Below are 14,948 nucleotides of genomic sequence, written 5' to 3'. Positions count from 1 at the left end.
ACACACACACACACACACACACACACACACACACACACACACACACAGGAATATACACAGTGTGTTAAATGTTTTGCGAGCGTTACTGGAAAATGTTTCAGAAACTCTGAGAAATAAGACTTGAGCTGTGTGTGTGTGTGTTTGTGTGTGTGTGACTGTTATGCCATGTATGTGTGTGTGTCCTAATATGAATGTTCCCCTGGGTGTCACAATCAGGCTTTGCCTTGGGTGTTTTGTGTGTGGTTTTCTGTAGCTCCTCACTTCCTTCACCTGTCACTAATCAGTTCATTCAGTGCACCTGCCAGTCACACTCTCCCTCATCAGCACAACTCTCCTCACCTGTTCTAGTCACTATTTAAACTCCTGTCTTTCACTCACTCACTGCCAGATCATTGCTTTTGTTTCCTACCTACCCGCCCGTTTTGCTCTTCCTGTTCCCGGTTTCCCAGTCTGTCTGCCCTGTTTTTGCCCTGCCTTGCCCTGCCGGATTTCCCCCCTTGTCTCGTCCTTGGATTACCTGATTTTGTTTCGTGAGTTATTAAAACCCTTTTGTTCACTACTCTGACTGTCTGCATTTGAGTCCTCATTATGTCCCGTGACACTGGGGCCGTCTTCCCGGCAGGCATCCAAGCTTCCCGGTAATGGAGCACGGGAGGACTCTCCACAGCAGGAGCCAGGGACAGCCAATCAATGTCAATGAATGTTTCTCACTGTATGCATTAAACCAGCTAACGGTGATTTCATGACATGAGCCTCACCACCATGATGTGTAGGTGGGTACACAGAGTTTTCCAATACATTACATTAGACCATTGGAGGTGGGGATACCTTAGGATTGAATCACCAAATATCTCACTTTGTAAATTCTCTTATCTCAGTTTTCAACACTCAAGAGGACGACATGTTTCTCTCACGCTTGCCAACTGGGACAGAAAACAAAAAATAAAAAATATGACTAAGAAAATTGCACCCGGTGAGACAAAGGAGAACTCCAACCAGGGAGCAAGATCTCTTGGTACTTAAGCCACCTCAACACCAGAGAACACCCCCAAGAGAGTTCGCCTTTGGTTACCACAATCTCAAAGCACTGAATACTACATGCCAACATTTACCCCGTTCAAACGCATGTATGCACCGATGGAAGAGGCTGCCATACAAGTTGCCACCTGCTCATCAAGATCTATTGTAATGCTCATTTCAAACACACCGACGGCACAACCTTTGGGAGCAATTTGGGCTCCTGTATCTTGCCCAAGGACACTTCCGACATGCTGACTGGAGGAGCCAGGGATCGAACCTCCAATCTTCCGATTAGAGGATGACCCTCTCTATCTCCTGGGTCACAGCCTCCCCGAATATGAACCTCCTAATTTCAGCAGCAGTAGATGTAGCTCCTGGACCAGCGCTGGAGTTGAGCATTGTCCAGATTGCGCCACAAGGATTCAAGGTGACGTCAAAATAACAGCTGTGGCCCGTGCTCAAGTAGGAGCGGTATTGGAAGCCCTGGACAATGTAGACACTTAGGCGAGGACGACCTCATGGCCTTTCTGAACCCAAAGACCGAAGCCCAATCTGTTGCAAACTGCCAGGTCCTGGGAGATGGGGGGTCTACGTGGGAAGGAGGCTGCGGTTTCTACAGGTTCGTGCACAGAGCCCTCCATTGCATCGTGGTCAACCAAAGACCAGTAGGTCATTCTGGTTGAGCTGACGGTGCCGTGGGAGGAGGGATGCGAAGACGCCAACGACAGATTTTGATTTCAAGAAGTCCTGAATTGAGTCTGAATGAATCTAGCAGAGCAGGCCCCCATGGACCGTCATGATTTGTAGTGTGGTAGACTCAAATTTCTTGCCACCAAACTGACACTTTTGGGCTTAAAAAAACACAACTCTCTTCACAACATATTTTATTTCTCAGTTTTAAACTTAGCTATAATTCAAAATCTCTCACTAATATACTGACACTATGCAGAATTACCAAACTTGTAAATGTAGCTAGAATTCTAGACCTTGCATTATCAGCAATATTCACTTCAGTGCCCTTAAGCAAAAAAAGAATCAACATTCACCAGGGACACCTGCTCGACAGCTGACACTGGACCTTTATTGAAGGTGGAAAAAAAGAGATAATCTTCACGTACATCAAAAAAAGTATCACGTTAAACCTCTGATTCATATTTACTTCTTTAAACAGAACTAAGATAACTAGCCCCTACCTCTTTGAACGAGGCTAAAGGTTAGCAATTAAAAGTGTTAGTCTGAAATGATATCCAATAAAAGAGTCTCCATAGCAACAGTAAAAGTGATTCACAGGGCATGTCAGGCTGTGAAATAAATTTCGCACCTCAGTGCACCTCGGCCTGTACTGTGAGATTGTGTGTGCGTGTTTGCAACAAAAATAAAACTGTTTGTCGCTACACCTTTTGTTCCATGTTTCTATATACAGTAGGCTGTCCTTGACAGGCGCCAGCGATGACTGCGTGAGGACATCTTTGTAGTTCTGCATATTCTGGTGCATTTGTTGTTTCTTCTGTGACTTTGTCCCGTGTTATCTACATTTGTTTGTTTTAATGCGGATGTAAAATAAGATCTTTTCATTTCTAGTGTATATTTCTTTGCTTTTTACTTCAACACTATTTATTTCATTAGGAAACACTCACAGGGCATATTTTAGAATACAGTGGGCTCCACCCTTTACCCTCCCCTCCCTATTCCTCTTTTCTACTTCTCCTTTGCTACCTTCTTCCCATCGGTCTCACGCTGGTGCACTGCTCATTAGCTTTCTGTCGCTCTCTTTTTGCCCCCCTTTCTTTTTCTCTTTCTCCTGTGCTGTCATGCAGATTCACCCTTTCCTCAATCTCCTCCTTTCAATCCCTCCTTTCTTTTGTGTGAATTCAGCAAAAGATTCTCTAGAGGAGATTTTCCTGCTTCCTCAGTTTCTTTCATTCCTTCTCACCTTTCTCCCTCGTCTCCCTTCATCTTTCCCCTTTCTCTTTTTCGTTAAGTAAGAATGTTGTTTATTTTGCAAGAAATGAAAGTAGGCTTTGAACCCGCCTCCTACATTTCTGCATAACGCACACATATAGTCGTGACTGCTGTGACTATATATGCTATAGTGAGAGAGCAAAAATACACCAGCGGAGAAAGCTATCGACTTCTCTGTGATTACACACTCAGCTCGGTATCTGCACACATCGAGATGAACAACACTCACAGTGCAGCAGAAACAGAACATGGCACAAGCACACATTACCATCTCCACACAGCCCTGAGCTCAGAGCAGGTGAGAGAAAAACAAGTGGGAATGAGGGGAAAACAGAGTGAGAGACATACGTGAGAAGAAGAGATGGTGTGAGGGGGAAGCAGGTGATGGTGACTGAGAAGGAACTCGACTCTGTAATCGCTTTCAAACAGGGCTGCTTCGTGAGTTCAGCGCCACTTCTTTTTAAGGGATGTCAAATCCTCCCATCTGTGCCCCAAACACACTCACCGATCCTTCTTTAATACTTCCTTCTGTTAGAGGAAAACACCCAGGACACTGTCTACTTCGTTGTGTGCGTGTGTGTGTGTGTCTGTCAGACTTTACCCTTCAAATCTTGGCCCATATACAGCACAGTGTATGCCTTTGTTTACTCCTCGAGAGTCAGGCCTGTCCCTGGTTAAACTCACAACGTTAAGCCCTGAGTTGAATTGAGGTGATAAAAAATCGGACCGTTTTCCGTTCATTCCCGGGGCCTCTGCTGCCTCGCTGGAATGACAAGCTAGCTTTATACTTGTGTCTTACAAGGTCAGTAAAGAGCTGTCCATTGCATTTAAGGAGTTGGCATCCACTGCAGTACAAGGGTCGGCCTCTTGTACCTATACACGCGTGAATTTAAACAGATTTTTCTCACACCTTCAAATATGGCCGGAATTAAAATAAACAATCAATTACATTACACTACAAAGCTGCAACTAACTAACTTCACATTACTTAATAATCTGTTAATTCCTTTTCAATTAAAGGAGCCCCTCTGAGTTACATTTAGATTTAGTGTTTCTCCCTAAAACTCACTGTGTGTATCCTTAATACACTACATCACCTAATGCCGAATCCAAATCATCAGCATGAACTGTATGCTGTATGCTGGCAGCCTAATGACTGCAACAATTTCAGTGGAATATTCGACTGAAAAGCACCTTAATATTTTCATTTATGTATATTTAAAATATCAGGTAAAAAGGCCTGTATTTTGTCTTTCGTTTACATGTGCATTAACATTGGTTGCACTTTGTCCTCTCTCCCTGCCTCCATTAAAATGATTCACATAATCTGACCTTTCCCACTGATGCATTTACTGTAATTATATATTCGGTCTGTGTATGGAGCCTACAGTACACCTGTAATTACAAACTAAACTTTGAATTACATCTCATTAAACAGTGCTCCAAACGTGGCAGTGAGTACATCATGAGTAATTCTTCCACAGTCAGAGCTCGGGAGTCACCTACTTCAGTTGATAGCAGTGCTCTCTTGTCTTAGTGTGTCACGGTCAAGCATGGCTAATGGCCAAAACATTGTCATTGTCACACTGAACAGTGGTGGTTAGCAGCCAGCAGCTGAAAGGCCTTGGACCTCATGTAAGTCAACTGATGGGCTGTGGAGATGGAGTGGAAATGTAAAGTGCCACTATTACCGATTTCACTGTCAGGGAGAAGTCATTTACAGATAAACTCCTCCTGCAGCAGAGCGTTTAAATCATCATAGGCATGTAAAGATGCTGGTAGTTTGTACAATACTAATTGGTACAAACAGGACAATAACATATACAGAATATGTTCCAAGTAGCCGCTTTCTTCAAGAAAATAAAAGCCAGTCTTTCAAAAGAAAAACATCCTCCAACTCTTGTAGCATTAAACAGACTATGGGAGTTGCTGGACCTGACTTGATAGGAGCTAGGCATTTGGTTTTTCACCAGATTATCCTGTTTAGAAGAACTACTGTATGTCTATACCGTCCCATCCATCCCAACCCAATCACAGGCCTGAATATGGGAGAGGCATGACGGAAATTCGGGCCTATATGTTCAATATGTTTTGTTGGTTTCTTCTAATTGATTAAGAATAAAACATATTGTATCAGGATTGTAGGATTGTATCAAAGTGCTGCTCAATTCTCCAACACAGCTGAACTCTAAGGTGCAACTTTTAGCATTGATGATATTTGAAGTTTGGTATCTTTGCTTCACAATGACATAGAACCCAACAGAAACATGGGCGCTTTTGCTAAATTAACTAAATATTGGCAAGGATTTCCAATAAACCTTGTGAACTCAATATTCAACCCTTTCATTCACAGAATTTTAACAATACCTCTGTGAGTGCTTGGTGAATGAAAACGGCAGCTTGAGGGGACACCTCCCAAGGCGTCTTCTCTCCCACCATGATGGCATCCAGCGTGGCCTTCTCTATGACGACGTCAAAGGACGCATCGGGAAAGGAGAGCTGGCGCACGTCCATCTGATGCCAGGTCATACCCAGGCAGCCGCTGTACCTGGCACTCATCGTACTGACGCACACAGAGGAGTAGTCTATGTTGGTGATGGAGTGGTAGCCGGCACTGTACATGTCACCGCTCATGCTGCTGTTTCCGCAACCTGGAGGAAAAGAAATAGACATGTTGGGAGAGGGAAGAGATGAGGAAACAGCAGAGGAAGAACAGAGAGAGGGAGGCTGACACCAATATGTCTCTGATGACTCAAATCCACAATATGTTTTCAGTAAATGATGGTGTGATCAATATTGCAACAACATATGATTAAACAGCAAGTTCCCATCACGGCGGCAAAGACTGTTGTGACTGGGACCACCTCCTGTGATTGATGAGACACAAACGCTGATAAAGCTGCCGTTCAATCGTGAGCAGCAAGCAGAGATGGAAACTTTCCACTCCAGAGGACCATATGGGCGCTCAAATAAAGTGCATTCGGGGGGCTGACATGACCTCAGACTGCACGAAATCTCCGACAAGCAACAAGGTTTGAACTTGTAGCTCGTCACCGGGTGACGGTTGGATGAAAGCCAAGGAGGGAGATGAAAGAGGACGAAACGTGAAGATTGCCTCTCGTGTAGCGCCGCAAGATGAAAATAATCTACTGAATGCTGCATCTCACCCTTTGGATCAGATGACTCATAGATTGTGTAGACGGAGGAGGAGGAGGAGTGGGTGGAGAAGACAGACAAAATAAAAAAGGGGACGGACTACGTAGGAGGATGACATGAAGAAGACATTCACTCTATCTTGATCATGTTTGTTGGCCTTGGAAACGCTCATGTTATCTTGTACTTGTGAAAGTCTGTGTGCATGTGCATCTGTGTTTAGGGGTATCCACCTGGGAAGAGTGCAGAGTGTGATGGGAGGGGGTGGGGCTGTGACTTCCGGCAGCACGTTGGCACCGGCACCTCTGTTGGAAAAACACGTGGCTGGCGCTTGTTATCACCCAACCGCTTCGATTAATTACCAGCCTTTAAAAAGCTGTGCGTGTGTGTGTGTGTACGAGACCGATACCGTTAGTAGCCTCACACAATAAACGACACATTTGAGTCCGTGTGTGCAGTATGTAGAAACCTTACATGCATGTTGTACTCTCGTAATAATAACTGAAAGGCAGCAGATAGGAACTATGAAAACAGAACTAATAAACAGCCACAGATAAATTAAAACATTGTACAGCAAGACAAGCATGTGCCAAATACACTCGACAAGTGATAGAGTGTGTTAGCTGTTTATGCACGCACATTGTATGTGTATGTGTGTGTGTGTGTTCCAGACATCAGAGTGCTGAAGGTCCCGTGACGGCTATCCCTGGACGTTGGCTTCAAAACAAGGCAGAAAATATTTCAGCGCTGCTTGCCACACTCAAATCCGGCTTTCTTTATGGATGGCTGGAAGATGAGAGAATGTCTCCGGGTTGAATTACACGGACTCAAGAGGTTATTTTAGGTAACCTTAATCTTACTTTACACATGCCAAAAAACAAGCAACAGCTTTGGAAAATACGTTTTGCGTCGAGGAGAGGCAGGCTGACAAACAGGACATGATTTATAGGCTCACGGAAGATTATTTTCCTCTCACAAAGGGTCAGAAACACCATAAAAAGTGGTGACATTATCCTCATTAGAAACGAGGACAATCAGTTCACACATTCAGAGGAGTGAGGTGATGAGGGTCTGTGGCCCCGTTTCATGCCCGGGTTTGTTGCTCTCCAGAATGGGTTAAATCCCTCCTGCACTCCTCTCTCAAATCCCCAAGCATGCCAGACATTGTTTCAGAAGGGTTCCCCCTGCTGACACAGCTGTGTGTGCGTGTGTGTTTTCTTTTTCCATTGCCCTCGGTTCTGAGGAAGAAGTGACACATGACAGCTCATTCCTAGGGGTTGTCACGACAAGTATAATTGCCAGGCTGTCATCAAGGACACTCCTCTCATTTTAGGTCAGTGACATCAGCTGGTGGTCCCGCAACCTCTGACCTTCCCACACACAAACACAAACACACACTCAACAACTAACCTGCACACAAACACACACATACCAATAATGAGGTTTGACAGGATGTGCTGTATTTATGTCTATAGCTGTGTATGGGGAGATCCTACAGCGCAAGTATAACGAGCACTTATCTGACGAAGGTTTATTCTGGATAATGGGCCGGTCCAGGCCAGACTGGAGCCAGGAGTCTGTTTTTCTGGAAGCAAGGCAGCTAAAACCTCCTGATAGTGCATCCTAACTGGATTATCCAGAGCGGCATAGAAGGAGACTAAAGTTAGAGGTGTCATATCACCTCGTTCTGCTGGCTGTGTGAGTGTGCATGTGTGATGGAAAATCTGAGTCCTGGTCTTATAAAGTATCATACCGCTCATAACAAATTGGCAAAAACAAATTGTGGTGAACATCCATCACCTGCTGTGACGTGTAAACTGTTTGTAGTTGATGTGTTTGTACGTGAAGTCTCTGCGTCCATTCATACGGGAAATTCTGCACAAACAAGGTTTCTTTTAAAATAGGAGAAGACGAAAACCAGCTGCTAGTGCAGAGAGGAATGTTGGCCAAACATGGAAATGGCTCCTTCCCACTGACTCCCGAGATGCTCGGTCCAACAATGGTATCAGGTTGCAAGACTGACCTGACAAACCTTTGATATTCAAGAAAAAGTCTCGACACAAGTCGCTCACAGGAAAGGAAGCCTCAGAGGTAAGCCACTGGAATAGCGCAGCATTCCTCTGCTGCTCGTAAACAGTTGGCTTACCAAGCACCAGGAAAAAGGGCCACCAAACAGGAGAAAGTATTTTCCTAAATTGTACTGGTAAAATGAATTTTTCCAACATAGGGGAGGGTTAATCTAGTGCATCATTCAATCTATAAAGTCCATGTCATAGGAATTGAAAATGGACATGATTTTAAAGCAAATATCTGAACTCCTACGATAAAAACGTTTTAAAATTGGAACCGACACCCGCTGATATTTCTGAAATTTTCCAAGTGGAATAACCCCATTCAACACTACACTACAGTCAATCATCAAGCTGGTTGTCTCTGTGGGTGCTCACCTCATTTACTGTATAGCACAAGCGTATCGGATAGTGTTACAGCAGACTATCCACTCGTAAATATGTACTTTGAGAAGTAAATATGTACTTTAAGAAGTGTACTTTAATGATTAGATAAAATGCTTTACATCTATAAAGTGCTGCTCCAGCATACTATCAACTTTTACATTGATACTTTGTTCAAAAATGGGGCCAAAATTGCGCAATCACATCCTTATTTGGAATATAGCAGCAGCCCGTCCCTGACACCAAAAATGTCAGCTAAGATTTAAGGTTTGTGTAAAGTAATTTCATTATTTAGACAGTCACGCTCCTTGACTTCTACACAACATGAACTATTGGAGGTATAACCTTTGGGCTATCAGATGACCCCTGTCCACATAAACAGCGACTCTCCAGAGTCCATCTACGGTCAGGAGGGGTGGTGGGTGGGGGAACCCCTGCGAGTGAGCATGCGGTGTGAAATATCAAAGCTGTCATCTTTGAGATGAGTTGAGCGCAGCAGTGGAAACTCCATGATGTCAGAGGCACGCAGGGCACTCAGTCACATCCCAGCTAGGTTTAGACACATTAGGGACGGGGACTGTGGACATTGCTGGTGAAAGGTGATGTTCCCCACCACCACCCCCGCACACCATGCAGGCCCTGGGCTAGCCCGAGGTAAACCGATGCCACGGTGACGCTATGACAAGCACTTGTTGACATTTGCATGCAATCACAGACAAACAAACGCATGTGTCTTTCATTTATTTGACCTATATGGACTCTTAAGGCTGAGGTATTCTTATTTAAGTAGTTCGAACGACATGTCAACCGACCACCAGGCCAAAGTATATAAAGTTTAAAAAAGTATATAGGTGGTCCGAACGGCCACACTCGAAGGCAGGGTTTTTAAGTAGGAGTGACATATGATGAATAGCAGAAATAGAGACCTTCTGACAGTCTCACCTTGTGCTGTTGCACTTCAGCCGAGTTCCCGATTAAAAATGGACAATTTCCCAAAAGTTGTGCTGACTGAAACAGCCTCACAGCTTGTTCGGCCTCACGCTGAGACAGGGCAGTGTAAGTGGAGAGGATTTTGGAAGGAAGGAAGGAGGGAGGGGAGGTAAAGGTGGAAAAGAATGAAGGGAAGATTAAGACACCAGAGGAGAGAGGGGACACAAAGAGATATAAAAACTAAGGAACAGTGGGTGTGAGAGAGAAGTCGTCATAGAAGGGGAGAGGGAAAGCAGAGGGTCAAAATTAATTGAAGAGAAAAAGGAGGTAAGTGAAAAGAGATGCGTACATCACCAGCAAGCATTCATTCACAGTGATGAAGGGATATTTAAATAGAGACAGACATGGCTGTGTGTTTTGGTATCTACAAGTGGATCTGAACTGAGCCTCATCTAAAACTAGATATAGATATTCTCTATTTCCATTTCTTTCCAGCAGTTTCAGATGCTCCGGAGAAGTTGCATCAGCAGCGAGGCCAGATGAAATCCTCTCAAAAGCTCGGCTCTTCCGGCAAGTTCTCCTTACAAGTCTCCTCTTCCCTCCGTTCACAAAAGCAGCCTCGGTTACGTAACCGGGTACGCGAGATAATTAGTGACTGAATAATTAAATGTGTGCCCGTGACAGTGGGACGGTTTGATGGAGTGTGAGCCTGCGTGTGTGAGTGATGGAGGACTTTTGGAAGGACTCGATTGTATGAAGATGCCTCTCGGCTGTGGCACGAAGCCGAAAGCGTCTCTCAGATCCAAAAACACCAATGGGCACAAGGAACGGGGGCTTGGTAAATGGCAACGAGAGGAGAGGAGAGGAGAGACATCTTTTCTCTTGTTTTAGCCAGAACTAACAGTTGTTGAAAGCTAACCACCTCCTTCTTTATATTACTCCCTAAGCCTCGTTACCGTCCCTGCAACAATTCATACAACACCACGAGTCAAGGATTTTGCTGCACGTAACATACACTTTTCAACATTGGCAGCCGCAGTGCTTTAAACTTCACCGTCTCCTCAAGGAAAAACACTCAACACGGAAGCTGCAACACTACTGTCTGCATTTTAAACACGCTCTGTCGTCAGCAGTGGTCAAACAACAGACTGCGCTGCGGTGAACGTTGGACCGATGGATAGAGCACTAACATGGCGGCTGGGCAGCGGTCAGACACAGTGGGAGAGATGAGAGCAACAGGGGTGACTAAGAAAGACAGAGAGACAGATGGACAGAGAGTGTGTGGTAGAGCCCTAATGATGCAATTCGATCTTGCTGTGTAACTGAAGAACTAGTGGGGGCGCGCACACACACACACACACACACAGCAAGAGTCAGTTGCGTCACGTCAGGTCCTTGTAAAAGGATGATGTTGTGACCTGTTCTACTTACAGAAACAACAACAAATGATACCCTCTTCTCATAACAAATAAAGCTTATAATAGCTATTGAGTCCATCTGTCTCTCGCTCCCAGTTTCCATCCCACCGCAGTGGCTCCACGATACTCTCATGTGATCCTATTAACGCCCCACAAAGTAACTATCGAAGCACAATCCCCATCACATCGTGACATCCTTTGTCACAAATACAGATGGATGACAAATTAGAGATGATAAGGATTAAGGATGAACACCATTCTTCCAAGAGATATTCTCTCATTTGCTGTTTAGATGATGGTGGTGGGTGATGGTCGCTCCGAAATATATACAGTATATTCAATACAGTTATGGTCGGGGGACGGCATTCACCACATCATATGATTCAGATACTTTTCAAAGTCATCATACATCACAGTCACCACTCGTAGTTTTAAAGGAGATGCATGCATTATATTTTGCACAGACAGTTATGGTCGCTTTAGGATGAATTAGAATAACATGGCTGTAGACTTTTAGCCGTGATCTTTAAATACCTTCAACGTTCCTCATCATGGAGACACAACGCTCTCTGAGACAATGTAATGATAGCTTTACATCATGGTCCTTAGTTTGGATTATTTTGGTTTTGTTTCTGAGAAATTATGTTTTGCCGATTAGTTTGGCACGGAAGATGGCAAACGGCACCCAGGTGTAATTCAAAATGCTTCATACTTTCAGTCTGGAACAAAACCAGTTGCCAAATTGCTTCCAAAATGGACAGAGGAACTGATTATATAATCAGTCTTTTAAAAAGTGTTATCTTTAGGCTTGTGACTTTGGCTTTTCACTGAAGAACCAGCTATTTCTGTACTAATGATTCAACCAGGAGCCTTGAAAGTGCTCCAGCTACCAGTCACCTATCATTGTCGTTACGGAAATTGAATGGTACACTTTGTACAAGACTCTGCATTCAATATCCTTTTCTATGTATTTATTCATGTTTTTCCTGTTTGTCAGAATCAGAATCAGCTTTATTGGCCATGTATGCATACATGGAATTTGTCTCCGGTTTCCACTCCGCTCTCAATGTACAAACACAAATTTACAATAAACATGAAAATATATGTATAAAGAATAAAAAAGGGCAGCAAAAAAGTAGAACGGATGTAGGTATAAACATTTAACAGCTATATACAATATAAGTATAAATATATATCCGAGAGAAAAAGTGTATATATATACACACATGTGAACATAAACCTACAGACAATGGCATGAATTATAAGTGGTGGTAATAGTGCAGTATGACTTATTTATTGTTCATGAGAGTGACGGCCAGTGGACAGAAGCTGTTCCTGTGTCTGGTGGTTTTGGCATACAGAGCCCTGTAGCGCCTACCAGAGGGGAGGAGTTGGAACAGCTTGTGTCCAGGGTGTGAGGGGTCTGCAGAGATCTTTCCAGCCCGTTTCCTGACTCTGGAGGTGAACAAGTCCAGGATGGACGGCAGGCTGGAACCTATGATCCTCTCTGCAGACCTGACAATCCGTTGCAGTCTGTTCCTGTCCTGTTTGGTGGCCGATCCAAACCACACAGTGATAGAGGAGCAGAGAACAGACTGAATGATGGCTGAGTAGAACAGAATCAGCAGCTCCTGAGGCAGGTTGAACTTCTTGAGCTGGCGCAGGAAGTACAACCTCTGCTGGGCCTTTTTTCTGATGGTGTTGATGTTGGGAGCCCACTTCAGGTCCCGGGAGATTGTGGATCCCAGAAACTTGAAGGTCTCCACAGCAGACACCGTGCTGTTGAGTATGGTGAGGGGGGGCAGTGTTGGGGGGCTCCTCCTGAAGTCCACTGTCATCTCCACAGTTTTGAGCCTGTTTAGCTCCAGGTTGTTCTGACCACACCAGAGGACCAGCTGTTCAACCTCCCGCCTGTACGCAGACTCATCACCGTCCCTGATGAAGCCGATGACCGTTGTGTCGTCTGCGAACTTCAGGAGTTTGACCGTTGGGTCCTCTGAGGTGCAGTCGTTGGTGTAGAGGGAGAAGAGCAGTGGGGAGAGCACACATCCCTGGGGGGCGCCAGTGCTGATAGTCCGAGTACTGGATGTGATTTTTCCCAGCCTCACCTGTCCCTCATAGCTTAAACCTCTGAACCACAAGCAGTGTCGCTGAGTTTTCACTGCAAGTCCTGCACATCTATAGAACCGTAGAGAGAACTCAAACACATCTTTTGTGCAGTATAATCATAAATCATAAAAAATAAATAAACGCAAGTTGAGTTTTTTGATAATTTATTTTACAAAAATTGGAAAACAATGGAATCTATTGACTGAACCCTCAGGTACATATTAATGGGACAACATACAACAGTTACGTACAACTCTGGAGTTTTATTTTATGGATTTACGCCCTCGATTTGAACATCTTCCAGACTCTTGCTTTACAAGACGAGAGGTAATTGTCCAATTATCTATGATCTATAGATCTATCTATCTACCTTTACTCGTTTTTGTCAAAACAGCTTAAATAAGCAAAATTAAAAAATGGTTGATCAATAAACGATCAATAAACAAAGTGTGTAATACAGCAGATTCTTGCACCATCTCAAATCTTTAAAGTTAATGTTTCTGTGTAAACGTAGTATGCCAGGTTGAACACCCATGTACCATCCTCTTTGTTTACCTTTTTTACGCTTCAGGGCTTCCCCTGGTAAAACCAGCTGAGCTCCAGATCCCATACTTTTTCCTTTTTACCTTTAGTACATACTTCAGCTGCCCTTACAAAGTACATACTGTTGCATGCAGTACGTATTCAATCGGGACAAACTACTTTGTCATAACATTGCACCTTGAATTTTGACCCTCTTGCTTATACATCGGCTGCACAGAGGATTGTGGATCAGAATAGCCAGAAAAGCATGCTGGCTTGAATACTGCGAAACGCTACCGGATGCTGTGGGACATCCTGGTATTTTTGGCATACTGCATTTGACATACTATCTATGGAGACATACTAAATCTTTTTCTCACATACTAAATAGTATTGTAGTATGGGTATTGGAATGCTCAGCCCGCGGTTAAAGTCACGCTATGAATTGTGGGCAATTCCCTCAGGCAAAGTCGGCAGAAATGCGGACTTACGGTGCATAAAAGGGCTCAAAAAGGTCTGCAAGAGAGACCTCAGGCCCTGACAGACTTTGCGGGAACGAGCCTCAAAGACTGTTAGTCTGTGAGTGTGGACACTGGGATTGGGCCAATACCAACTCTCTCAATGTGTTTTAATATCCAGAGAGTGCAATGTTATCACTGCAGTGGAAATAATCCTATCGTCACAGCCTTTGTCAGGTCATGCTACCCACATGAGTTACAGAGAACTGGAGAGGTTTGTCCAGGTCTGTTTGCCTGCACAGTTGTGTTTAGCAGCTGTGTGTCTGTCAACAGCTTTCCCCTCTCGCTCCCCTTGATATTCATTATAGCCTCGCTGAGTCAGTTGCAGAGGTACCAATATTTATTTTTCCGTCGGGCTATTCAAGCAAGAAAGTATGTGCTTGTGTGCGTGTCTTTGTGTAACCACAAACTGTACCGTTTGTTCTCTTTGACTGGCAGTGTTTTAATCTATTGTCAGTCAGTGGTGTTGCAGCAGAGAGGGAGGTCATGATTCAGCAAGACAATGTGCGTAAGTGTGTGTGTGTGCAATCAGGTTCACAGGAATCATTTCTCTGCTCCCTTTAATCTGCCATTAATCCACTTCACCTGCACTGTGACCTGAACACACAATCAGACAGAAACAAGTACAGCAGAGACAGACTCACAAACAGTATGCAGATTAAGTTAGAAAAAGCAGCTCTAATTGTTTCTCCAAACGTCCCCCGCTAACATACTGTATGAAGCTAATATATGCAAGAGGCACTGAGACATCACTGTCAGGTACTTCCTTGTAACTGCATGCAAAGAGGATTCAGTGCAGACCCTTTCAGCAGGAAAACACAGCACAGTATAATATATACACACACACACACACACACACACAC

The 14,948-nt window shown here is 44.2% G+C and overlaps 1 protein-coding gene across 2 annotated transcripts in view; it reads right to left on the bottom strand.

The window, feature by feature from the left end:
• Positions 1 to 14,948, bottom strand: part of ece2a (endothelin converting enzyme 2a) — a 58,726-nt gene that overhangs the window by 24,137 nt on the left and 19,641 nt on the right. For both annotated transcript variants that reach the window (XM_031854693.1, XM_031854694.1), the window contains one exon: positions 5,350 to 5,633. In XM_031854693.1, the coding sequence (XP_031710553.1) occupies positions 5,350 to 5,633 (284 nt within the window). The remainder of the gene's footprint in view (positions 1 to 5,349; positions 5,634 to 14,948) is intronic.

The sequence above is a fragment of the Anarrhichthys ocellatus genome, unplaced genomic scaffold (genome assembly GCF_004355925.1).
Source record: "Anarrhichthys ocellatus isolate YVR2014 unplaced genomic scaffold, GSC_Weel_1.0 scaffold15, whole genome shotgun sequence".
NCBI lineage: Eukaryota > Metazoa > Chordata > Actinopteri > Perciformes > Anarhichadidae > Anarrhichthys > Anarrhichthys ocellatus.
The sequence above is the reverse complement of the archived record's forward strand: the minus strand, read 5'-3'. Positions and strand labels throughout refer to the sequence as shown.